This window comes from Mirounga angustirostris, unplaced genomic scaffold (genome assembly GCF_029215605.1).
Source record: "Mirounga angustirostris isolate CCGP_5_RB_7025 unplaced genomic scaffold, mMirAng1.0.hap1 SCAF_12, whole genome shotgun sequence".
Taxonomy (NCBI): domain Eukaryota; kingdom Metazoa; phylum Chordata; class Mammalia; order Carnivora; family Phocidae; genus Mirounga; species Mirounga angustirostris.
The window spans coordinates 72,307,380-72,333,775 of record NW_026991720.1 but is presented as its reverse complement, the minus strand read 5'-3'; the positions used below and the strand labels follow the sequence as shown (position 1 = coordinate 72,333,775).

Genomic DNA, 26,396 nt, shown 5'->3' with positions numbered 1-26,396 from the left:
TAAACAAATCTGAAAAACAAAAATAAAAACAAAAATAAAAACCCTGTATACCTAGGCATATCATATTCAAGCTGTGGAGAAACAGAGACAAAGAGAAAATCTTAAATGAAGCTAGAGGAAAAAATACTTTACCTACAGAGGAAAAAGAATAAGAATTTCATCAGATTTCTCATCAGAAACCACAAAAGCAAGAAGAGAGCGGAGTGAAATCCTTAAGAAAAGAGGTTAAAAAACCACCAACCTAGAATTCTATATCCAGTAAATATCTTTCAAAGGTGGAGGAGAAATAAAAACTTTCTCAAACAAAAACTGAGGGAACTCATTGTCTTATGAGAAATTTTGGAAGTACTTTAAGCAAAATGAAAATGATACAGGTTGGAGACTTGGATCTCTATAAAAAAGAGCGTTTGAGAAGGAATAAAGAAAAGTAAAATAAAATCTTTTTTTTTTTTAAAGATTTTATTTATTTATTTGAGAGAGAGAATGAGATAGAGAGCATGAGAGGGGGGAGGGTCAGAGAGAGAGGCAGACTCCCTGCTGAGCAGGGAGCCCGATGTGAGACTCGATCCCGGGACTCCAGGATCATGACCTGAGCCGAAGGCAGTCGCTTAACCAACTGAGCCACCCAGGCGCCTTAAAATAAAATCTTTTATTGTCATCTTAGTTGAACTAGAAATGCACTATCTAAAGCAATAATAGTAACAGTATATTGGGAGATTATGGCGTCTAGATAAGTGAAATGAATGACAGTAGCATCACGAGGGGTGGATGACTGCAACGGAGAACACTGTTGGAAGGCACTCTGCTACACAGGAGCTGGTACAGTGTTATTTGAAACTAGACTTAGATTAGTTAGAAATGTAAACTCTAGCACAACCACTATGAAGATTTCAAAAAGTATAAATGATACACTAAGAAGATAAAATAGAATTATATAAAATGCTCAATTAAAATTAGAGGAGGCAGAAAAAGAGGGAGCAAAAAAGGGACAAATACAATAAAAAGAAAACAGTTACAAAGAGGATGGATATTAATATACCTATATCCAAATCGCTTAAGGTATCATTGGTCTAGATGCACCAAGTGGAAGAGATTATCAGTGTGGATGAAAAACAAGATCCAACTCTGTGTTGCTTACAAGAAACCTACCTTAATTGGATTAAAAGTAAATTCATAGAAAATATGCCATACTAACACTGTTTAAAAGAAAGCTGGAGTAGCTATATTAATTTCAGACTAAGTAGACTCTTTTGAAGACTCAGAAACCCGTCAGGATAAAGAGGGGGCATCACATAGTGATAGAGGTATTAATTTCCCAAGAAGATATAATAATTTTAAATGTGTATGCACCTAACAATAGAGTGTCAAACTATGGGAGGCAAAAGCTGATAGAACTGAAAGGAGAAACGGACAAATCCACTCTTGTAGTTGGAGACTTCAACACCCTTCTGTCAGTAACTGATGGATCAAGCAGGAAAAAAGATCGGTAAGGAATAGATGACCTACACAGCACTTCCAAGGTACAGAAAGTGGAAGCTGCCAGCATTTTAAGGCCTGTGCCCAGAACTGGCGCTGTGTCACTTTCACCTTCTTTATTGATCTAGTGTTCCGAGAGACCAGAATCAAGGGTAGAAGACATAGATGGTGCCTCTCCATGAGGAATGTCAAAGAATTTGGGGGCTATGTTTTAATACCTCACAATATAGCTTGGATTTCATTTCAGTCTAGAATTAAGTCTTCGCTCTCACCTTTGCAGAGTTCTTTCACTTATCTTTTCTGACCACATATTCACCGATGCCTTTTTGGATTAACCTCACTAAGTGTTAGATACATTCCTGAGAACAAAGACCCAGTGTGGTGTTCAGTGCCTTGTGGAGAGCGGCATCTTCCGTGCTGGTTTGCCTAATACAATCCTGGTTTTTGCTTGTTGTCTTTGTGTTGTTATTAATAGTGTTTCTTTTCACTAATTCAGTGTTTTTACTATCCATTGTCTCCATTTGGGTGATAAAATATACGACCACCTTACTTATATAGTACTTTATTCCTCTAGAGACTTGATAAAGCATTTTGCCAAAAACCAGAAGTTATTTAAAGTGCTTTATTATGGAATTCAACTGAGTATTTAGAAGCATTAATTTCGGTGAACCTTTGGGAGTTTTTTAAAAATTGTGATTGTCATTGAACCTCTAATGAAGATTTGTCAATTAATTTAAAAAGATTCATGACGATTAATTACCTTTAGGTACAGCACATTCTCTTAGCAGAGTATGGAGTCTAGGGGTCATGATTTTTGTGGAATAGAAACTGATCAGTCTAAAATTCAAATGATCTACCCAGATCCCTTACTGCTCATAATATAAATGATAGGCTCAGAGTAATTCAAGATAGTGGAAATGCTGGAAATTTGAAACAGGAATTAATGAGTAAGCTGGGACTTGGGTGAAATCAGTTGCTATTAGAGGTCAAAGAGTCAATGACATTGGGTAGGGTATGTGCTATGGTGAGCTCTGTGAATTGTGTAAGACTGTTGAATCATAGACCTGTACCTCTGAAACAAATAATACATTATATGTTAAAAAAAAGAAGAAGATAGTAGGAAGGGAAAAATGAAGGGGGGCGGGAATCGGAGGAGGAGACAAACCATGGGAAGCTATGGACTCTGAGAAACGAACTGAGGGTTCTAGAGGGGAGGGGGTGGGGGGATGGGTTAGCCCAATGATGGGTATTAAAGAGGGCACGTATTGAATGGAGCACTGGGTGTTATACGCAAACAATGAATCATGGAACATTACATCAAAAACTAATGATGTAATATAGGTGATTAACATTACATAAAAAAAACAGTCAATGAGTTTTAGATGCTTATAGTTTATTTAGCATTGGCACATACAGGAGGGGTATACTATAGCATTAGGAGGAATTATAATTGTGGGGAGATGGCAAAAGTACTTGAAAAATCTAGAACTATAAATTGCATAAAGTAATCAAGTACAAGATTTGGATTGTAGACATTGTTGATTTGGGATGATTTTTGAGGAATGTGACATCTGGTAGAGCAAGATCAGAAAGGAAGGCTTTGGAGAAAGGAGTGGGGCGTGATCTGATTCTTTCCTTAAGTATGTTTGGGTTTCCTGGGAAGTTCAACTTCAGGCTCTTGTTTGTTGCCTCATAATGAACTGGCAAGTGACACCTACCTTTGTCAGTAGAATCTGAAAATGGAAAAGATAATACAAGCTCAGTGACTTTTATGCAGAAACATATCTGACCTTAAAAAAAATCTCGAGGCAGAAAGGAAATGTAAAGATTTTAGGTATGAGACATTTTTCATGCTTAATGGTTGATAACCAAGCAAATATGTGCTTTCTTCCTTCCGGGGTTCAAGGACATAAACATACAGTTCCCTGTATAAACAAATTTTGGAAATTTGAAAAATACTTGTCTCTATTTCAAAATGGTCTCTTGGGGATTGCAGTATTTTTATTATTTTTTTTATATTTTATTTATTTATTTGAGAGAGAGAGAGAGAATGAGAAAGAGAGAGAGCGCATGAGAGGGGGGAGGGTCAGAGGGAGAAGCAGACTCCCCACCAAGCAGAGAGCCCAGTGTGGAACTCTATCCTGGAACTCCAGGATCATGACCTGAGCCGAAGGTAGTTGCCTAACCAACTGAGCCACCCAGGGGATTGCTGTATTTTTAATGGTCTCTCTTTTCAGGGATTTAAATCAGTGATCCTACAGATCTATGAGCATTGTTTGAGCTGAGGGAAAACACTAGGAACTTCCGGTGAATAGTTGAAAGCCCTGTTGTAATTCAACAGAGAATAAGATAGAAGTCATCCCTTATTGGCCTGATGCGTGAGACAAGAGTGAATTTTTAAGCAGCTTAGCAGCCAGCACAGGTACCCACAGACAAAAAAGCCCCTAAAGAAGCAGGAAAAGCAACCAAAGGCTTTTGTTGTGTGTGATCAAACCTCTGAGGAGAAAGAAGAGGGATATGGAGATACTGAGAAACCAAATAAATGTTACTAACCCAGGCCAATTGGGGATCCTAGAGGAAGCTGAGTTCCTAAGGGGAAGGCAATGGGCTGTGTTAAACAGAGTGACAGATTTGTGGGAGTTTTTTGTTTGGGTTTTTGTTGTTGTTGTTGTTGTCTGCTTTAGTCCCCGGGAAAGTTTTAGTGTTAAGCTCTGGAGAATTAAGGGCACCTGGGACTGTGCCCAAAGTAAAGCACAGAGGATTATTAAATTAAAATAGAATGGATCTCATCTCTGAGTGAAATAGAAGTGATGGGATAATAGAACACCAATAGTTAGAGTTAGACGAAAGAAGAACCACAGAATCTGAGAGGGGTTGCCTAGAAAGGCAGCCAGAAAACCAGCCAAATGCCAAGGAAGGCAGAGAGTTACAGGGGCCTGTGGGTGATAATGTCAAATATTCAGCAAGGTCCTGAAAAGATGCGTCCTGAAAAGAACCCATTAAATTTGCAACTAGGAAGGTTTTTCTTTAGTTCCTATAGGGGACTGGTGGGGTCAGAGACTCACCTGCTTTGGATTGAAGAGAGAAAGGGGAGGATGGAGGCTGAAATGCAGGGAGTGAGGTAGCAAAGGAAAGAAGATAGGACAGAAGTATTTTTTGTCGTTTTAGTTTTAAACCAGACAGGAAAGAATTCAGTATGTATATAGATTATGAGCCAGGCATCAGTAAAAAGGGAGAGAAAAAACGACTAAGGAAACACTTGAAATATGTTCTTGATGAGGAAATTTGAGGAACTGTTTTCTCTGTTGCTTGAACTTTATTCCATAGGTCTTTGATAATGCCTCTCCCTGTCATGTGTTAAAAATATATAGATATAAAATAGTTTTTATTGCCAGTTTCACCTCATTTAGTACATAGATCTATAAGAGTATTATTCTTCTTAAATATCTCTTCTATTTTTATTTGTGTTCTTTAAAAATTTGAATACATCATTGAATTCTGTGTAGCATATGGGTTTCTCTGCTTTCCTCTTTTTCTTCATTGATACTAGTTGTAGTTTTTAAATGACAATATTTTTGTGTATCTCTCTCTCTCTCTCTCTCATGGTCATACCTTTCTTTCTGTAATTTAGGGTCATGAAATAAAGCTAAGATTATGGAACCCTGGGCTAAGCTTCATTTTGTCACTTGTGAAAATAGGGCGAATATTAGAATTGATTTCACATAGCTGTGAAGAATCTATGAGAATGAATGCATTTGGAGTTTTAAAAACATCTCAAATATAGTACATGTTAAATGAATGTCGGCTATTACTTTTTTCTTTGTTTTTTATAATGATTCTGGAAAAGTTTTGAAATGAGGTGATTTCTCCCATTTTACAGATGGAGAAACTGAGGCCCATAAAATCTGAGTAATTTGCCCACAGTCACTGACATAGCTATGTGGCAGAGCCAGGACCCAGACTCAATCAGCCCACCTCTAGAGCTGAGTTCTTAATTTTTATCTCCTTTTATTTTTTGCTTGCTCATTTTATTTTGAAAAAACTTAAAATCTGTGCTCACTCTCCCCTCTTATTAATGATTAACTCTAGGGTACGTGGCCAGTTTCTCCCATGATTCTTAATCTTCCCTCTGTGCCTCTGCTGTCATTTCTCATTAGTCTTGTATCGCCCACATTCTCCACTGTTCTAGGCAACTCCACAGTGACACATAGCTCCCGTCTCCCATACTTCACCCTGCTGATTTGTGGCTTTCCATGTAGAAGGGACTGCATGAAATAGAACACTTACTGCTGCCCTTTTCCCTCCTTTAGATACAGTTATTTCAGACAAGGTTTTCCATTTCATTGCTGCCTTCTCTGTGTGGACATCGGCCTGAGATTCAGTGGCACCCATTGTCTCTTACTACTTTTTCTTCGACTCCTGTGACACACAGAACTCCTGATCTACCGGCATGTTTACAACCCTTTTGTCCTTCTCATAAATAATGGAGGAACTAATATTATAGTAAGAGCAGTACCTTAACAAAATAATTCTTTCAAATAGGTTTTTGAGTAAATCAGGAACTCAGCACCCTTGAGTCAGCCCTTCCCCCACCAAGTTATTCCCAGCCCTAGCTGTGAGTGCAGTTAAGCATTCAAAATGGAATTAAGAGGAGAAAATGATTCTGCTTGTTGTGTCCTTTGAGAGTCTTGCCAAATTTTCTGGCCCACTTTTCTTTGTTCTTTTTTGTCACTTCCTTATGTACTTGTGTCTAAGCAGGTACATTTATATTGTTTGTATGTATTTATTCACATAAACTTTCAGATGACTTGATTAAATTTTAAATCATTTTCATGATAGCTGGTGGGACCTGAGCTAATTTACCATTGACCCATATGTTAATAAAAGGACTTGTTTAATTAATAAGAGCTGGAGAGAATATCTGTATTGAAGGTTATTTTGTCTAATAAATATGGTTAGGTGAATGATGCTTCATGACAAATGCAATTTTTGAAGCTGACATGGCCAGATCTCTACCTAGGGACAATGCTAGTAGCCACTTATTTATTTATTTATTTATTTATTTATTTATTTATTTATTTATTTATTTATATTATTTTTAAATTTAATTTAAATTTATTATGTTATTATGTTATATTAGTCACCATACAATACATCATTAGTTTTTGATGATTCATTGTTTTCGTATAACACCCAGTGCTCCATGCAGAACGTGCCCTCTTTAATACCCATCACCAGGCTAACCCATCCTCCCACCCCCCTCCCCTCTAAAACCCTCAATTTGTTTCTCAGAGTCCATAGTTTCTCATGGTTTGTCTCCCCCTCCGATTCCCCCCTTCTCCTAATGTCCTCCATGCTATTCCTTATGTTCCACAAATAAGTGAAACCATATGATATGATAATAGACTTTCTCTGCTTGACTTATTTCACTTAGCATAATCTCCTCCAGTTAGTAATCAGTCTGCAGAGTTATATTTCCCTTTCTACTTTTCAAAAACTTCCTCTTGTGTTGCATATATTTATATAATATACAAATATACATATATTCATGTATGTGTATATATGAAAAAGAAAATGCAGGTAGCAGAGATTGTCTTTGAAAGTTGGAGAGAGCAGAGTTGACAGGTTGAATGGTGGGCTGTAAGTTTATACTCCTGAGTAACAACATTGTTGCCCTGAAACCTTGGGTGTCTCAACTTCTCATCTGTCACTTTCTTATTCTACTTCAGAGCTGGAGCCATTCCATCTATCTAAAATGAGTAAATTTCCCTGTTTTCCCAAATATCCTTTATAATTCAATCATACTTTCCCTATAGTCGTTCAGAATGAGTGAGCTCTTATAGCATATGGGTTGGATGCTTCTCTGACATATGATTAATCATGCTTTCTCACCTTCTGAAATTCATAATCTGAGTCCAGTTGAATAAATAGTGGCCTGGATTTTAAGATCATAGTAAAAAGAAGAAAATAAGGGGTGTGTTTTCTTTAAAAACCAAGAAAAAAGAATAAAAACTAAGAATAAGGTGATTCTATGTGTTATAACCAAAGATGTTTATCTACCATGGACACGGGACATTAGTTTTATAGTGTTTATTTTTTATAGTAAGTTTTATATTACTACATATGTGGCTGTAGGTACTATATGTATCGCTATATGTATGGTTATATATACACACAAAGACACATGTATATATATGTGTGTGTGTATAACTATATTCCATTTTTAAACATGGAACATGTATAAAATAAATCTTAGGAAAAAAGAGGAAAATGGTAAATAATTACAAAGTGACTATTTTATTTGCAAGTATTTGACATAGAAAGATTTAGATATATGTATTCAATTTACCCAATGTACAGATATATTACCTTTTTTCTGTTTACTTATTATAAGATAGCATATTACACCAGCTAAAGTCTTATTTGTTTTCTGGGCCAGGATTTGTATGTAAGGTGCTGTCATGGGAGAGAGTTCCTCAGCTGGGTGACTACTGATGATTTCCCATCTGCTGCAGTTGGAAGAAGAGTCATGACATTTGTCTCCATTCCTTCTTTTAGGCGAAAATCTGAGTGAATGTCTAATTATTTTTCAGTATATGTTGCCTCTGAAGTCAGAGACTTTATCCTCCAACAATCATTTTGAACTTAAATGAAAAGCACATTGGAAAGCTTTCTGTTAATGTCTGAAAAGATTCACACACACAAAGGAGAGACATTTAGGAAAGCTGACTTTCGTGAATTCTTAGTTATAGAAATTATTCTATCGGGGAAAGCAGATGGGATCTGCCCTATCTGAAGCTGTGTGCTAGTTTAGCCCTTGTTGGAAGTAGTTGACTTCATTCATTCCTGTGTGCAGTATTTACTGAAGCCAGACTTCGCAAAAGCCATGTAGTACAAGGAAAAGCTATAGAATGTGGTTTCTCCTCAAAGTGGCTAAATTATGTTGTCTCACTGGACAAAAATTAGAGTTCTTATTGGAAGCTAGATTTGGTGCCTGAGACTTGACATCACTGAATAGCCTTTTGTTTAAGATCTTGTCAGTTTTCCTTACTTTGTAGCACTAAACCTGGCAAAAAGATTCCTCTTTAGAAAAGGGATGCTAATGTCTTGTTTGATGGTGATAAACTCATGTTACTGCTTAGAAAGCCCTGCAAGTTAGCACAGGTGGATTTAACTGGTTGTGTATTTGGCTTTCTTTGTCTTTACAATAAAGACTTACCACCAAATATTTTATGGTATGTACACATGGATACAGTTTAAATCCTGGACATTTATTAATTTTTAGTATGTTTTAATGTTAATCTGTATTTATAAATATATTAATTTTATAGCCTGTTTTTTCTCCTTTTAATTTAATTTAATTTAATTATGTTACGTTAGTCACCATACATTACATCATTAGTTTTTGATTCATTGTTTGCATATAACACCCAGTGCTCCATGCAGTACGTGCCCTCCTTAATACCCATCACTGGGCTATCCCATCCCCCCACCCCACTCCCCTCTAGAACCCTGTTTGTTTCTCAGAGTCCATAGTCTCTTATGGTTTATAGTCTGTTTTATCTATATATCATGAAGTACATTTAGTAGACTTATAAGCTCAGTTAACTTACCTTTATTGGTTGGGAATGTATATTTAACTAAGAGATGGACATTGTTGATATGTTAGCTTTTACTTCATTCAGAGCTCTACCCTAAAAAAAGTGTTAGCAGGTAATAAATATATTGATGTCTCGCAAGATCAGAGGTCTAATTACTTTACTGGATCAATACTGTGGTGGACTAGAGGCGTCCAGATCCCTCTTGAGTCTACTATTTATGCTCTACTGATTCCCTCGTTTTTACTCTCTGTACTTTGAAGCGGGCCTCCCCACCTCTTTCTGCATCTTTGTTTATAGATTCCTCTGTGTAAATGGCTTACTTTTCCTTTTCACATGCCCATGGCCTATCCCATCTTTAAGGTCCAACTCAAGTCCCACTCATACTGTGAGATTTTTCCTGGCTTCTTGATTAAACTTTAGTTATGTCCTTGATTAAACTTTAGTTATGCTCCTTTAAGTCCTCTTCCTGACTAGGCCCTGACTTTGCCTGCCACAATCCATCCTCCGTCCCCCACCCCTCCCGGGCCCAGCAACCCCCTGTACTTGCCAGGCCTTCTTAGCCTAGTTTTAGCAAGATTCCTGCCATTTAGAGAAAATCTCCCCACCCTTGCTATATGGTTGCTCTGGCCTGCCCTTAGCCAGGATCCTGTTAGATCAGGTTAGCAGAAACTACCCCTACCCTTGATGTCACTTCTTAGTAATTTTCCATCCATCCGTGAATGACCCCCTAACCTCTCTGTGGCTCTAAATCCCCACTGTTCTTGTATATTCAGAGTTGAGCCCTGTCTCTCTCTCCCCTATTATAATAGTCTTGAATAAAGCTTTACTATTTAAACAGGTGTCAGAATAATTTTTTCTTTTTTTCATGATTTAGTTACTGCCTTGCTTTCTATGTCCTTTATTTCCTCATATGTATGTAACTTATATTCATATGTATGTCATGTACTCTTATGCATATATGTGTTCTTCAGTACCTATCACAATGCTATTAATACATACTCAACTATAAACATTAACTATGTAACGATTGGGGAAAGTGTTTAGGGATGCTGTGACCACACTCTTTAAGTGTGCTGAGAAGACTTTGACAGATGGCCCTTGGGAGTAGAGATTTGTAGTCAGGACATAGGAAGTTCTTTCTTCAAATGCACATTTGATTGCCATAGGTCTTAGTTCTTCCAAATCTAAAGTCACATATCTGGGCTCATAGAGTAAAACCTTCTAGCGTATCTGTCCTGGAGGTGATTTGATTTGTTGCTTTCCATCACTAGGTATGAAGCGGTTCCATTACCCTAAATTCCAGCCAGGCCAACTCAAGGAACTGTGCCCCATATAGGTCCTGCCCCCATGTGGCTGTCAGGCCCATACTTGCTTCCTCTGTCAGGTGTTTCTTGCTTGACTAGTGGGGTTGCTTTGATCAATATACCAAAATGAAAGTCATGAAAATTTATGAAAGAAAGAAGTACTGGGGCCATTTTCCTTAAAAGGAAAGTATGAGCTTGTTTGAACTTGAGGCTTCCTGGATTTTATATCAGCTCATCCAGTAAAAAGATAGATTATTAAACCACAAAAAAAAAAGTAAGTGACCAAATATAAAAGCGGGATACCATTTAAAAAAAATATCCACCCACAGAAAGAAGTCTAGAAGATACACACACATGTTGAAAAATTTACCTCTGAATAATAGGATTATTTTGATATAATTTTTTTTCTGTGTTTGCCAACCATTTTGCCATAAACACATGTCACCTTTACAATTAAGATAAGACTTATTAATGCCCATTCCAAAACACATTGATCTATTTTAAGGTTTGTAAAAAATTATTAGAAAACACAAAGAATAATGACATTGCTTTGACAGTAAATAATTTGATCACAGGTGTCTGAAAAAAAAAATACACTGATGTAAGCAGAGCGCCTCTGTTGAATGTAGGAGTAGTGCGAGAATATGGCTCACATACCTTTCTTCTGTGGTTCACGCTGTAATTATTGCTACCCCACAGAGAATTTATGAGTATGGGTTCTGAAGTCCGACCTGCTAAAAATTCTGCAACTGCCTCTTTTGGTTGTGTGATCTGGAACTGTGCCTTGGTTTTTGTTGTTTTTTTTTTTTAATAAAGTGGAGATGACGATAGTATCTATCACACAACTTTGTTATAGGGATTAAATGAGACATAAAATCCTTGGCCCAGGGCCTGTCACACTGTAGGTGCTTTAACAATAGTGATTAAATGCAAGTGCTATTTTTGATTTAAAAGACACCTATTGTAATTTTAAACCTATTGGCTGTATGTAAGACCATTTGATTCCAAATCAGGGTAATTTGTACTCTGGCTCTAGTGCTAGGTTTTGGAAGTAATACTAAGCATAGATCTTATTATATCAATTCTACATAATTTTTATAAAGTCCTTATCTAATCAGCTCATTAGTAAAACATGAATTAATACAAAGCCTGAGCCTCACCATGTGTAGGTGGATTGTTTTCAACTTTATGTTTAATTGAGTCATTTTTTGCATTGGCACCTTGCTTGCCTTTACAGCAGTCCATTATAGTACCCCTTTTATTTTTAGGAGAGTAATAATAGTCTTTAGATTTAGTAATTAATGATGCCTAAGCATTGTTCTCCAATCCTTTTTGTCATAAAAGACTTCATTCAAACTAGATAAATTTGGCTTTGCTTGATATTGTTTTAGAAAATTTCATTTCAAAGGTATTTAACAGTGACACATTTTCTATAATTATGACAGTAGTCCAATTTAATGAAGAAAATAAAAATCACTCATAATCCTCTTGACTTGATAGAAGTCTTTGTCCTTTAACCAAGCTACTCTGTATTTATAATAATTATCTTTGTTGGTTGTCCATGGGCCTTTGCTGCCAACCCAAAAAAAGAATATAACCAGGTTGCTATCCTGGTTGTTACATAAACTGGATGGGTGTGTGTGCGTATGTGCTTGTGTGTGTGTGCGTGTGTGTGTGTGTGTGTGTTTGTGTCTTTATTAGAATGGGTAGAAAACAGTCTGAACTCTGAATACCCCTGCCTAATGGCTCTCCAGGGCTGCTTTAATTGTTTTATCCTGCTGTTCCAAACTTCACTTAATTTTGTGTGGCTATGTTTGAATGGAAAATGCAAGATCTCTGTGATTAACACTACTTGGCAACGAGTATTTGGGGATTCCTTAAAGCCTTGTGGTGAATCAGTGATGTGCTTTTTGGTGCATCTCATTTAACTTTTTTGGAGGTGCTTTTTTCCTGCGAGTGGAGGCCTGACTTCTCTCTTACGATGATGAACATGTGTGCCTCAACTAGAGAATGGGGACCATTTCTGACTCTGTTAGCGAAATGGGAACATCATGGTTTAAACATATCTTTGCACTGAGAAAGCTTGAGATGTTCTAAGGTGGAGCAGCAGACTTTATTCTCTTCTTTAATCCCAGCTTGTGTAATGGCTCAGGCTGATTGTGATGCTGTAGTTAGACTTAAAAAAAAAAAAAATGAATGAGTGAATTTTATTTTTATATTTAGATACAGTATGAGATATAGTATGTAAGCATTAGCTAGAAAATAATAAGTAATCCAAGATAGGGAAAAATGATATCATCATCAAAAAGTATATTCATTTCTTTTCTGCTTTTTTGAAGCATTTTCTATGGGAAAAAAGCTTCTGAAGATAAAAATCTATTTGAAGTGGCAACTTGACCTCAGAAAGAGAAAATTTGATTTCTCTAGAAATGTAAAATGCTGCCTTTTCAAAGACCGCAGTAATATGCTTCCCCAGACAAGTGTGCTTGAAAGTGGGACTAAGGAAAAATAGGGAAAAACCCAACTTCTTTTTTTTCTTGACCTTCACACCGTCCCTTCGTTCTTAGGTTTCAGTGCATATGGGCACCTTTGGGTGTTGTATGTTTAGGGACATAAATTGTATGTTGTAGAGAAAAATTTGTAGAAATATTTATTTATTTATTTAAGATTTTATTTATTTGATGCAGAGAGACACAGCGAAAGAGGGAACACAAGCAGAGGGAGTGGGAGAGGGAGAAGCAGGCTTCCCGTGGAGCAGGGAGCCCGATGCGGGGCTCGATCCCAGGACCCTGGGATCATGACCTGAGCCGAAGGCAGACGCTTAATGACTGAGCCACTCAGGCGCGCCATTGTAGAAATATTTAACACAGTGAATTTCAAATCTCACTATGTGTGAAAAATCAATTTCTAAAAACTCAAACTACATTTTACTTATTTTTAATGAAACCCTCCCATCTCATTAAATAAACATGCCCTCTCTAGTAATTTCAGGAATATGTGTAACCAACTACCTTTACATTTGTAGGTGTCCTGGGTATCTTTTCTGTGCTTTGTGCCTTTTTTTGATATTTGAACAATTCTTCCATTCCTTGTCTTTGATTCCTTTGCCTTACTTTTTTTTTTTTTTTTTAAAGCAACTTATCTTTGTTTATCTTGCATTTTAGTTGCTTGATATGGTCTTATTTCTTCTCTGGCTGGTAATCTCCTCAGAGGCTGTATGTATGGGACTTTTGCTCTATCCAAAAATGGTTCCTTGCGTCTGGAGGTATTCCAGAAGAATACCAAGAAGTGTCCAGTCCATTGCCCTAAAAATCTGGAAGATTAATATAAAAACGGATGGTAAAAGTCTCTCAAAACAAAACCAACACAGACCAGATAACCACAATACAATGCAGCTCAGTGAGAGAAGGAGAGGAAGCATCAGAAGCCCAGGAAAGGCTAAGGTTTGAAGTTGATACACAGAAAATGCCACTGGGGTAGAAAGGTGCTAGAGAATAAGTGCAGTTACTCCCCTCTGTTTTGCTTACATCACTGCTACCAAGGCGAGTGAGCTTCTGGAACCAAAACACAGAACAAATATAAGAGTGAATTAAATTATCAAATGTCTTGGGAAGTTTGAGAGTACTATGGTTCTCTAAGGAGTTCTGGTTTAAGACTTAATATGATTGTTTAACTGAATTTTAAAGAAATTAGGGTTGAGATTGTCCCATCCCTGTCAGTCATCCTTGAGGAACTATGAAAAATTGGCGAGGCATTAGTAGCCTTGAGAGGTCCACATAGTCATAGAAGACGGATTCTCTGAACCAGATCCAGGGGAAATGGTGTGACCGACCTTCTTTCTGCATGCCCTTCTCATTCCCTCTCCCCAACAGAACATTTTAGGACAGATTATCACGCAGATGATTTCTGAGTAGTTAGAAAACAAAATAGTGATCTAAGAGTTCATAAATATTATCCCTAGACAACCTTAATTCCTTTTTCTGATCAGATTGTTAAGCTAGTAGACCAGTAGAACCCTGTAGATACTGTATATTTGTTTGTTTTTCAGATGGGTAACAGTTCGTTTATGTTCTGATAGGTAAGAGAGTGATAGGCAGTTGAGTGCTATGCTGTTGCTGGTGGTGGGTTTACAACAGGCTGATTAAGGATCCCTAAGAGTAGTAGGGTTTCTTGTACCTCCTTTACATGATAAGAGGTTGACTCATTTGTTCACCACTGAGCCCTAATTATGTGTCAGATGCAAATTTTCTAGTACGGTCCAGTGGTAGAGGTAGATGGTCAGTGTCATGGTCTGAGAAGGAGGGGCCACGGAAACAAAGGACTAGATTGGAGAGGTTGAAAGTGAAAAGAAGAGGGAGGAGAGAGAAAAAGAAAGAAAGGACATTTAATGAAGCCAGGTCCCCAGAAAGCTGGATGGGGTAGGGGTCAAGAGTGTGGTGTCAAAGGGCACTGTCTTGGACCTCTTCCTGTTCAGTGTTTTCATTCCTACCTCAGATTAGGACACAGAGAAGGGTGGGTAGCCAATGCCCATCAAAAACAGGATTGCAATTTGGAACATACATGAGGGGCATGAGCAGTTGGTTGGTGCTGACAAGTTGGAATTTTATTAGGGATAAATCAAACTCCTGAAGTTATGTTTAAAAAGTGAATTATTAGGCATAGGGCAAGTTAGAAATGGTGCGATTTCAGGGCCCCTAAAGAAAACTCAGGGGTTTTCGTTGTTGGTAAGATTAGTTTGAGTTTACAGTATTTTGTGACTATCACAGTTTAAAACATGCTTAGGCCAAAGTAGTACAAGTTCGGTTTCTGGAATGGGGCAGAGTACTATCCCAGTCCACTCAATGCTTTTCAGACCACATCTGGTAGTATGTCCACCTTGGCAACCACATTTCAAAAGGGGCTAATCAGCTGGGACTTCTCAAAAGCTTGCAACTAAGACTGAGGGCTAGTTAACTATTTCAAATAGTTACTACTATTACTTTTGGATGTTTATTGTAGAAAAGGAGACTTGGATGTGTTCCAGACCAGACAAAGGAAGAGAGGCAATGAGAAGTTGATGTAAGAACCTAAAGGCTTAACAGACTGGTTCTCAACACCCCAGGGTGTTTTAAAAAATACAAATGCTTAGGACCCCACCCTACCGCCAATTAAATCAGGAGTGCGGCCAGGCCAAGATATGTTTTAAAGCTGCCCAGTTGATTCTACTGTGCAGCCAGCACCTTAATCTTCCATGCATCTGCAGAGGCTGGCCCCAGCCCCCTCCATGCCTTGTCTAATGCTCAGGGGCAGCCACAACAGCAGCCCCTGTCCCACCTGCTTCCAAGAGACCGTCAGGATGGAATCTCTTCTGCTCATCACTGTTTACCATGGGCACCACCCAAGGGATAAACTCCCGGATCATCTGCTGTCTCTCTGACCTCACCCCCCTACTTCTCACTATATCTTTTACACTGTCCCTTCCTGTCCTTCAGGATCTTCCTGTGTCTTCTAGATCTAGAACATCATCCTCTGATCAACAAATATAATCTCTACCTCTCTCTGAATTTTTTCTTAACTTCTGCTTTAACAGAAAACTGGCTCTCTCTTGAAGTTATTACTTCTCTTGAAGTCCTCCAAATGACTCACAGGTTTTTATGTCTAGCCTAGGTTTTTGTACTGAGATCCAGATCCACAAATACCAGTGCTTACTATGTGTCTCCACTGGGGATGCTCCCAGACTAAGATCCTCCGAAACAGGACTCTACAACTCTGTCTGAATCTCCTCTTCTTTAGTTTCCCTTGATTCAGTTAAGTGGTACCTGCATCCACCCAACACTGAAGTCAGAACATTTGGAATCATCTTTTACAACATTCCCTGTGCCCAATCCAATTTATCCTGACAGGTTGTTGATTGTGTCTTCAGAATGTCCTTTTCCTTTTTCCCATTCCTCTTACCAAACACTGTATTTGTGCGGCTGCCATCTTTCCCTGGGACCACTGCAACAGTTTCCTGCCCTCCCTTCCTATTCCCACTGGTGTGCTCCTTCAAGCCATTCTCTACCATAGTGGGTGAGCTGCAGACACATAATTTAATCATAGCATTTTCTTTCTTTAGATCCCCAGTGTTTTCCTTTCCTTTCCTTTCCTTTCCTTTCCTTTCCTTTCCTTTCCTTTCCTTTCCTTTCCTTTCCTTTCGTTTCGTTTCCTTTCGTTTCGTTTCCTTTCGTTTCCTTTCGTTTCTTTTCCTTTCCTTTCCTTTCATTTTCTTTCGTTTCGTTTCGTTTCGTTTCCTTTCCTTTCCTTTTCTTTTTGTTTCTTTTCCTTTCATTTTGTTTCCTTTCGTTTCGTTTCGTTTCCTTTCCTTTCCTCTTTCCTTTCCTTTCCTCTTTCCTTTCCTTTCCTTTCTCCTTTCTTTTCCTTTCCTTTCCTTTCTTCTCTCCTTTCCTTTCCTTTCCTCTCCTTTCCTTTCCTCTTTCCTTTCGTTTCCTTTCCCCTTTCCTTTCGTTTCTTTTCCTTTCCTTTCCTCTTTCCTTTCCTTTCCTTTCTCCTTTCTTTTCCTTTCCTTTCCTTTCTCCTTTCCTTTCCTTTCCTTTCCTCTCCTTTCCTTTCCCCTTTCCTTTCGTTTCCTTTCGTTTCCTTTCCTTTCCTTTCCTCTTTCCTTTCCTTTCCTTTCCTTTCTCCTTTCCTTTCCTTTCTCCTTTCCTTTCCTCTTTCCTTTCCTTTCCTCTCCTTTCCTTTCCTCTTTCCTTTCCTTTCCTTTCTTTTCCTTTCCTTTCCTCTTTCCTTTCCTTTCTCCTTTCCTTTCCTCGTTCCTTTCCTTTCCTTTCCTTTCCTCGTTCCTTTCCTTTCCTTTCCTTTCTCCTTTCCTTTCCTTTCCTTTCTTCTCTCCTTTCCTTTCCTTTCCTTTCCCTTCCTTTCCTTTCCTTTCCTTTCCTTTCCTTTCCTTTCCTCTCCTTTCCTTTCCTTTCCTCTCCTTTCCTTTCCTTTCCTTTCCTTTCCTTTCCTTTCCTTTCCTTTCCTCTTTCCTTTCCTCTCCTTTCCTTTCCTTTCCTTTCCTTTCCTTTCCTTTCCTTTCCTTTCCTTTCCTCTTTCCTTTCCTTTCCTCTTTCCTTTCCTTTCCCCTTTCCTTTCCTCTTTCCTTTCCCCTTTCCCTTCCCCTTCCCCTTCCTCTCCCCCTCCCCCTTCCCCTTCCCCTCCCCCTTCCCCTTTCCCTTCCCTTTCCTTTCCATCTTTCCCTCTTAAGGACCTCCATGATCTGGTTCTTCCATTTCTCTTTCCAGGTGCCTTCCTAACTCTCCATCCCCCCCACCCCCAACAGCAAGAAACTCCAGTCATTCTTTCCTTCTTATATTTTTGTTTAACACATAGTGTTCTCTGCCTCTGAGATTTTGTACAGTTGTTCCATCTACCTGGTTGTTCCAATCGCTTAATCTATGGGTTCTTTCCCTTTTTTGCCTTGAAATTTATTTGTTGAAGAGACAAGCTTCATTTTTCCTATAGAATTTCCTATATTCTAGATTTTCTCATTGTATCCCAATAGTATCATTTAACTTGTTACCTTATCTCCTTAATTAAGTAGTTAGAGTGAAACTTGGTCAGATTTGGGTTGGGTTTATTCCATAGGAGGGGATGCCTGCTTCCATCAGGAGGTGCATAATATCTGATAGCCTCATTTTGTGATTTTAGCAACCATTAATAATCCATTAAGTGATTATGGTTAAGAATGGTGTTATTCAGATTCTGTCATTCCTTCTTCGTTTGTTATATGCAGTACATCTATAAATAGAAACTTCCATATATCAACTATCTCGTTAGAGTGAAGGACAGTGTATATGAAAGTATATGAAGAAGGAAGGTAAATGCTTGATATATTCTTTTCAACTGTTTTGAAACTAATGATATGGTTTTGTAGTACCCTCCAAATATGACTCCTGAGTTGGTTTTGTTTTGTTGCATTATAAACTTATTAAATTAAAAAAAAACTTATTGAATTAAATATGTTTGATAGCTTTCAATCACAGATATTAGTTTAGTGATGCTTAAATTTTTCCATCTTGGATGAGTGAGAACCTGTTTTTTCTCTTTGATACTTTATGCCTGTCTCCTTGGTGAGACCTAAGTGCAAGGATCATGTCTCTGTTGTTTGTCCTTTATGCCAAGCACAGAATCACTCTCTCTCAATTTGTTGATTTAGGGGCAGGATATTAAAACTTAATTATGGGACAGACTGTCTTATGAAAGAGCATTTAGTTAGTCTTTGTGGATTCAGAACTTGAATCAGAGAGTGGAAGTTACAGGAAGCAAATTTTGACTCAACATAAGAACCAAAAAACTTGGGGTAGTTTAGGGGAGTTGAGTTCCATCAAGTCTTTTGAGGGGCTGCTTTGTTCCAGGGAGTGAGAGGACAAGGATAAAAAACCAAATCAGTGAGGATCTTTTTGCTTGGAGCCTGAATGGTCATTGAGGTCACTTCTGCTTGCAAGGTAGTGACTCTCAAATCCTTTGTTGACAGATTTTATTTTTGGAAAGGTGCAGAGTTGGTTGGTTTAAAATTGTTGAAATGTAATTATTGTTTTCTTCCATGAACAATATATGTCACTCTAAATTTGGTTCAAAGTATCATGAGTTTGTACATTGGATGAAACATTGGCAATGATGAATTATGCGTTAGTAGCAATCATTTCTTTTATAAAAGGTTATAATTGTCCATTGAACAGACTTCTCATTGCATTAAATTCTCAGACTTTTTGCATTGTTAGTCACATTCTAATAAATAGCCATTATACTATTCTCTTTTTAATCTTTGGATTTTATTAGTCGTCTTCTCTCTGTATTGATAAAGATTAGCATGAAGTGTGATTACTGGCAACTTACTTTGAAATTCTAATTTATTTTTCCAGAATAAAATATAGTAAATAGCACTTTCAGGATATTGCAGAATTGCAAAGATTTCTCATTTACACCTGAATAAAAATTGAATTTAGATGGAGATAGCAAGACCAAGTGTTTAGTTAAGTTTTAAATTTTTGAAGTATGTATGTAATACAGTAAGTCAGCAATTTAGCCAGTGTCTTAAGAGGTAATTAATAAAAGAAGCACTATTAATAGTACCTTTAAAATATTTTAATACTTTTCTGAAAATTTAAAAATTCAGCCCAATATATCGTCCTTGATATACTCTAGTTTGCCATTGTCGCTTCCTCAGTAGTATCTACATTTCCTTCTATTGCTTCTAGACAAACACAGTAAGGAAGCAAGCATTGGATCTGTCTGCACTTGGTATTATTTCCTAGCAGTTTCTCTTGAGACAAAGTCATAATGGAAGAGAGGCAGAATATATTAAATTTTCCAGAGTATATTAAATTTCTTTTAGGTATATTGCCTTAATTTCCTGTGTAACCTCTAGATATAATTTCTTCTAGGTGTTAGCACATGGACACTGTTTTCAAAGATGACTTAGATAATATTTGTAATTTTGTTTTATTGTACTAAATTATCCTATTAATTTGAAGTAACTAATGGAATAGAAAACCTTTGGGCTTTCCTTTGAGAATTTTTGCTCATAAGGAAATTCTTTCTGTGCATCATCTTTTGAACCTGGAAATTTTACCCTAAAAGGGGCATTTTCCTTTGTAGGTTTCACAGATGTTGAATGGACAAATGCATGAAAAAATGAACAGGCTGTGTTCCTTGTTCAAAACTCCTAGATCTTGTTTTTCTCTCGCAAGAGAACTTTATTTTTTACAAACTTAGGGCATACAGAACTGCGGACAGAGTTTCTGAAGTTCATAGAGATTTGGATTTGTGGTTAGAACCAGTTTGAAAGCTGGACCCACTTGAACATGGCTCTGCCAGGACACCCAGTATCCCCATGTCTCTGTGTGTGGAAAGCTCTGTGCTTGGGCATTCCCCTGGCTCTTCCTCATCCTGCCTTTGACAGCTCTTCTGTGTGACCAGCGGACTGAAGGATGATTCATCCCTGGGTCTGAAGTCAGCTTGGCCAAGTGAGATGTTGAAAAATTAGAGAATAGTAAAGAATCTCTGAAATTAAAACAGCTCTTTAAATAGCTTAGGACAACTGGGTAAAACCTGGCAATACCTCCAATAGAATGTTCTGTAGTATTATTAACACAATTAAAAGTTTTTTTTTTACTATGTTAATCACCTGAATTAATGTCTTCATTGCCAATCAAGCCTTGATTGCCTTCTATTCATTAGCTTTTGATTTAATTAATGAGACTTGTTAAAGAGGAATCTTCAGTGTTTTCCTGTAAACAGCTCTCATTTATTGATTCAATTGGAATTTTGTAATTATTCTAAGGAACTTAAATCAATGTTTGAAGTGTATGTTTTGGAACTTCAATAAAATCGTTTAAACTACACAAGGTAGTTATTAGATATAATAACTTCTTTTCTGTGTGATTCTGTGTCATTTTTATAGAATAACAGATATGTTCTTTTGATGTCTTTAACAAAATGACATTTCGTTAGAGTCAGTAACTTGGAATTTCAAGTATTTCAGTCTGTGCTAAAGTTTATAAAAACATATGCATCAAAGGTAGAACATTAGAAAATTGGTAATGTTATTTTTTCCCAAAGGTATTTTTTCCAAAAGTGGAGCAAGTGACTTAGCATTTTTTCCTAGGGCTTTAGAACTAAGGGTTCCAGTAGTTGGTGAGTGTCTAGACATGTAGAGAAAAACTAATTAAGAAAAGAGAAAGTCACAGTGACTCTAAGGTTAAAGAGCAATTTGATAATCAATATGATTCCTAAGGGGAGACCACTAAAGTAGTTGAAGAAGAGGGAGATACTGATTAGTGGTCTAGACACAGATAATTAAAGGGTAGTGGGGGTTTTGAAACATGGCTGTTGGGTGCAGAAGGGTTAATTAACAAAGCATTCTATAAACTCTAAAACTTTAAGGAAATGAAAACTTGCCATATCCACATGTGTCAAAATCAAAGAGGTTACACATTTAATTTGAAAAAGGACAATAAATACTTAAGCCAAACATGAAAGAAGATACTGAAAACTTTATTAAATTTGAGATTTCTGAAACGTTTGAAAGCAGCAATTATTATACTTGAATCTTTTTTTTTTTAAAGATTTTATTTATTTATTAGAGAGAGGGAACATGCGCAAGCGAGAGCGCGAGCAGGGGGAGTGGGGGAGGGAGAAGCAGGCTTCCCGCGGAGCAGGGAGCCCGATGCGGGACTTGATCCCGGGACTCCAGGATCATGACCTGAGCCGAAGGCAGTCGCTTAACAACTGAGCCACCCAGGTGCCCCGGTCTCTGTATTTTTTTTTTTTTTAAGATTTTATTTATTTGACAGAGAGAGTCACAGCGAGAGAGGGAACACAAGCAGGGGGAGTGGGAGAGGGAGAAGCAGGCTTCCCGCCGAGCAGGGAGCCCGACACGGGGCTCGACCTCAGGACCCTGGGATCATGACCTGAGCCGAGGGCAGATGCTTAACCGACTGAGCCACCCAGGCGCCCCTAAACTTTATTCTTGAGTTATCTTTCAGGTATAAGAAAGGAATTATCAGTATATTAACATTATTAATTCAATAAATGTTTTTGAGAGCCTGCTCTATATCAAGCAGTTTTAGGCACTGGGCACATAACAGTTAACAAAACAGAAAGAGTTCCTTCACTCCCAGAGCTAATAGTCTAGCATAAATTTTAAGGAAATTTTTAGTGTTATGTAATATAATACATAAAACTCAATGTTTCTAGCGTTATGAGTATCATAACTATAAGAAATTAATGCTTGGAGTTTCAATTCGTGGAGAATGATGCTTCAGAATCAGAATTCCCTCAATCTACTTAAAGGTGTTCTACCTCTAGTGGCATTTAAAGAGTAAATGTTGGCTTAGTTGAAGGTTTCTCTCCTTTTAGTATATTATAGGGGAATGAATTATGCTTCATGGTCTGAGAGTGTTTTAAGTATATGACCTTTAAAAACACGAATTCCCTATATTCTAGAATTCAGTTCATGGTGCATATAAGTTAATGATCTCAAGGGAAGTAGAAAAGCTTTGTGGGAAGCAGGTTGTGTGTATTTTTTTATGGGTGAGGGGAAAATATCTGTAAATGTGGGGAAAGTTCCAAGCAGTTCCTGGAAGCAGTTACTGCCTCCTCTGGGGAGCCAGTGATGAGCTCAACTGGGCTGAGAAAAATCTGTGCAGATGTTAGCACTGACTGCATCCCAGCCTCAAGCCCCGCCAGAGACCACCCCCCACCCTTAGTCATAAAGGACAAAGTGAGAGCACAAGGTACAGTCTCCAGTGGAACTCCATGTGCATATCAATTTTTTGCCTGCACCTGGGTACCTAGAGCACAGTCAGGAGTGGAAAAATCAAGGTAATGTACTGAGGAGCGAAAGGATGCAGAACAGAAAAGCAGTTGGCCTGTCATTCCAGCTGAAAGACAAGGAAAAATACCTCCTAACCTTGAGAAGGGGGCACATTGTGGGGCTTTATAATCAGATGGCCTTATCCCATTAGGGTAACCAACAAAGTACTTCCACAGTTAGCGCAATGAGGAATGCCACTGGGATGGTTGGGCTGTGCTGAATTCCTTGGACTTTCAAGTTTTGTGTCTGTGGCAGTTTTTCGAGCAAAACCAGACCAATTGGATGCAGTTCTTAAAAAAGAGACATTCTCATTCTTTGTTTCAGACTCAGGCACTGGATTCTCTGGACCACATGAGTTCTTGTTTGCTGGTTCCATAAGCTCTGAAGATTTGTGGTTGTAATTTTTATCTATCAGATTGGCAGTCAGTGGTTGATAACATAGTAGAGGTGAAGGGGCTAACAGGAGCTCTTACATTTGTTCTGTAGGAAGTACAGGTTGGTACAACCTCCATGTAGGATAATTTCCCACTTTTCATCAGAATTAGAATTTAGATATGCACATACATTTCAAACTTGAAATGCCACTTTTAGGAATTTATCTTACAGATATTTTTTTTACCTGAATGAAGTTACATGTCCAAGAATATATATCGCCATCATTGTTGTAGTAGCCAAAAATTGGGGACATGCTAAACGACCATCTGTAGAAGACTGGGATTAAATGAAGTATATTACACGTATACAAAGGAGTACCCTGTGGTCTTTCAAAAGCAATAGAAAGTTTTCTCTATGAATTTATGAGGAAGTCACCAAATTTATTAAGGTAAAATACACAGTGTGCTTTGTCTAGCATACTACCATATATGTGTGTGTGTAAGTATATATGAACAATGGTAACCCGTGACCTCACAGGATGGGAGCTGGGTGGCTGAAGGAGCGTAGCAGAGAGACCTACTTTTCATCAAATGCCTTCTTGTACCTTTTACATTTGTAATGTGTGCTTGTTTTATCTATTCTTATTAACAAAGGATACTGTTGGGCCTAGTAAAGGTAAAGGAGAGCGTTCGCCTAGAAGACCGATGTAGATTGTCATGTTTTTGTTAACAGAATTGACTAGATAAAAAAGTTATCTGCCTAGTGCAATCTGACTTTTAATTAGAGCCGATACACATTTAGAATACGTCTGGAAGAACCATCTGCTTTGGATAAGTCCTGTGTAATCTTATAATAGTAAAGCATTCATAACTTTTATTTTGATGATATACTGACGTATCATAAGACACATTCAGACCAAGTATAATTTTAGAAGGCTCTAGTAAAAAAAAATAACGAGAAAGGGAGGAATGAGTGATATTGAGAGAGAGAAAGAAGAGGGAAGAGAGGAGAGAGGAAAGAAGTCTGAGTATCGAGTTTCTGACCTTGGGGATTGAATGACCTCAGCTTAAGATTGAAGATGAAGACATTTCAGCCAAGGACATGAGGAGCTATTGGAAAAACTAAGGGAAAGAGTTATTTTGATTTCATGATTTCTAATTAGTCTGAGAATGATTGATCAAGCGTGGTGATTTTGTTAAGCACTAGTTTCATTCTGGAAGGAACACAGAGGGAATCATGGAAAACTATGATTAGTTAAATCTTGGGACGAGGCGAGTGTGAATATTTAAAATGTGAATATTTAAATGTGAATATTTATAATGATGATATAAAATTCCCAACCTTGCTGAAATTAATCTTGTTGTGGTGGCATAATTGAGTCACTGACATTTTCAGTGCAAAAATGCATAAAATATAAACTGTAAGAAAATTAGAGCCGTAACGGGAACATATTCTCACGGATTCACTTCTCATCTTTTCTTCCGTTTCTGCCAGAGTAAATGGGAAGTTGGTAGCCCTGAAGGTGATCAGGCTGCAGGAAGAAGAAGGTACACCTTTTACAGCTATCAGGGAAGGTAGGCATTTTCTCGTTATCTTTGCTTTTGTGTTTGCATGATGCCTGTAGCTGTTTAAATATTACTCACCTCTCATATGCAGAGTTTGTAAATTATATGGTTATATCTCATTGGAAAGTGTAAACTGAAATTTAAAAATCAGTATCTCTTGCAATCATATCGAGTCATGTTAAATAAAATAAGACAATCCTGCTGTATACTCAGGTGTGGGGGAAAAAACCTGATGTGTATTGATGGTGAGACTAAAGCTGACTGAGGAATTTTATATGCTTGGTTTTGTTTGTAGGGTTTCTAAGGTACATATTAATCTAGCATTACTTTATATTCATGACTTTTAAGAAAAGTCCTTACACATACTGGGCTCATGCTATCTTGTTAGTCATTTGTATTTCTTCTTTCTTGATTTCTTTGTTCCTGTCCTTTACTATTTTTTCCGTTGGTCTTTCTTATTGACATTTAGATACTCTTTATATATTAGCATCATTTATCTTGTAATATTTTCTTTGGTCATTTTTCTAAAAATTTCTCTTACAATATAGTTTGTTACATACATGTTTTTAATTTTTATAAAATAAAATTGCTTTATATTTTATTTCTGCATAGTTTCTCTACTCCAAGAGAATAAAATATCTTTTTATTAGTGGGAACTTTTCAGTTCAGTTTCACAACTTTTAGTATTAATAGCTTTCCCTCCACTACATTTAAAAATTTTAGTGCCAATATAGTTAACAAAGTGTTATATTAGTTTCAGGTGTACAGCAATATAGTGATTCAGCAGTTTTGTACATTACTCAGTGCTCATCATGATAGGTGTATTTTTAATCCCCTTCACCTATTTCAGCCATCCCCCCACCCACCTCCCCTCAGGTAACGATCAGTTTGTTCTCTATAGTTAAGAGTGTTTCTTGGGTTGTTTTTTTTGTTTGTTTGTTTGTTTGTTTTTTCCCCTTAAATTCCACATACAGGTGAAATCATATGGTATCTGTCTTTCTCTGACTGACTTATTTCACTTAGCATGATACTCCCTCCACTACATTTTTAAAAGTACAAATTATCTTGACATAAGACTTCAGCTAATTTTTTGCACTGAAGGAACTGTAGCTGGCCCACCACAAGATAACTGTGAGTGATTTACTGCAATAATATCATTAAGGTATTGAGGAATTAAATGTAGTCTGTCCCTGGTCTGATTTGTTTCTCACAACCATCATTATGATTTACATTTGTTTTTGAGAGGCCTCCTTTCGGTTTTCACTTTCTCACCTCTCATTCTCCTTTTCGTACCACTTCCGTTTGGTTTCCATCATTCCTACTTAGCTGAAAATGTTGTTGTGAAGGCATCTTTATGAAATATTTGTTACATAAAGAGGGTGCTCCCGTCTGATGGGATTGGAAACCACTGGTTGAGATAGAGCAGTGGTTCTCATCGAGCTCTGGAGGGAGGCAAGGTGGAGTGCTCTTGAATTTGATTTTGCTAGACCCTGAGTGCTAGGGTGTAGGAAAGGGGCAAAGAGAGGCTGGGCCAAGAGAGAAGCAGGAGGAAATGAAACTGGGCAGCAGGCACGCTCCCTAACGTGTGGGGTATACACTGCAGTTTACCAGCCTGCCCTTGCTGTTCGTGCTAGCCTCGGTTCAAGGTTCAGAGCAAGTTTATAATGGTATTAGAGGATCCAGTTGTGACAGTTGGACTCATCAGTGCGAAGTTCAAGGGGAGAAACAAATGGAGCCAAAC

The 26,396-nt window shown here is 37.7% G+C and overlaps 1 protein-coding gene across 6 annotated transcripts in view; it reads left to right on the top strand.

The window, feature by feature from the left end:
* The window catches only part of CDK14 (cyclin dependent kinase 14), a 550,615-nt gene that overhangs the window by 158,164 nt on the left and 366,055 nt on the right, over nucleotides 1-26,396 (top strand). For all 6 annotated transcript variants that reach the window (XM_054505309.2, XM_054505308.2, XM_064575299.1 and 3 more), the window contains one exon: nucleotides 24,585-24,664. In XM_054505309.2, the coding sequence (XP_054361284.1) occupies nucleotides 24,585-24,664 (80 nt within the window). The remainder of the gene's footprint in view (nucleotides 1-24,584; nucleotides 24,665-26,396) is intronic.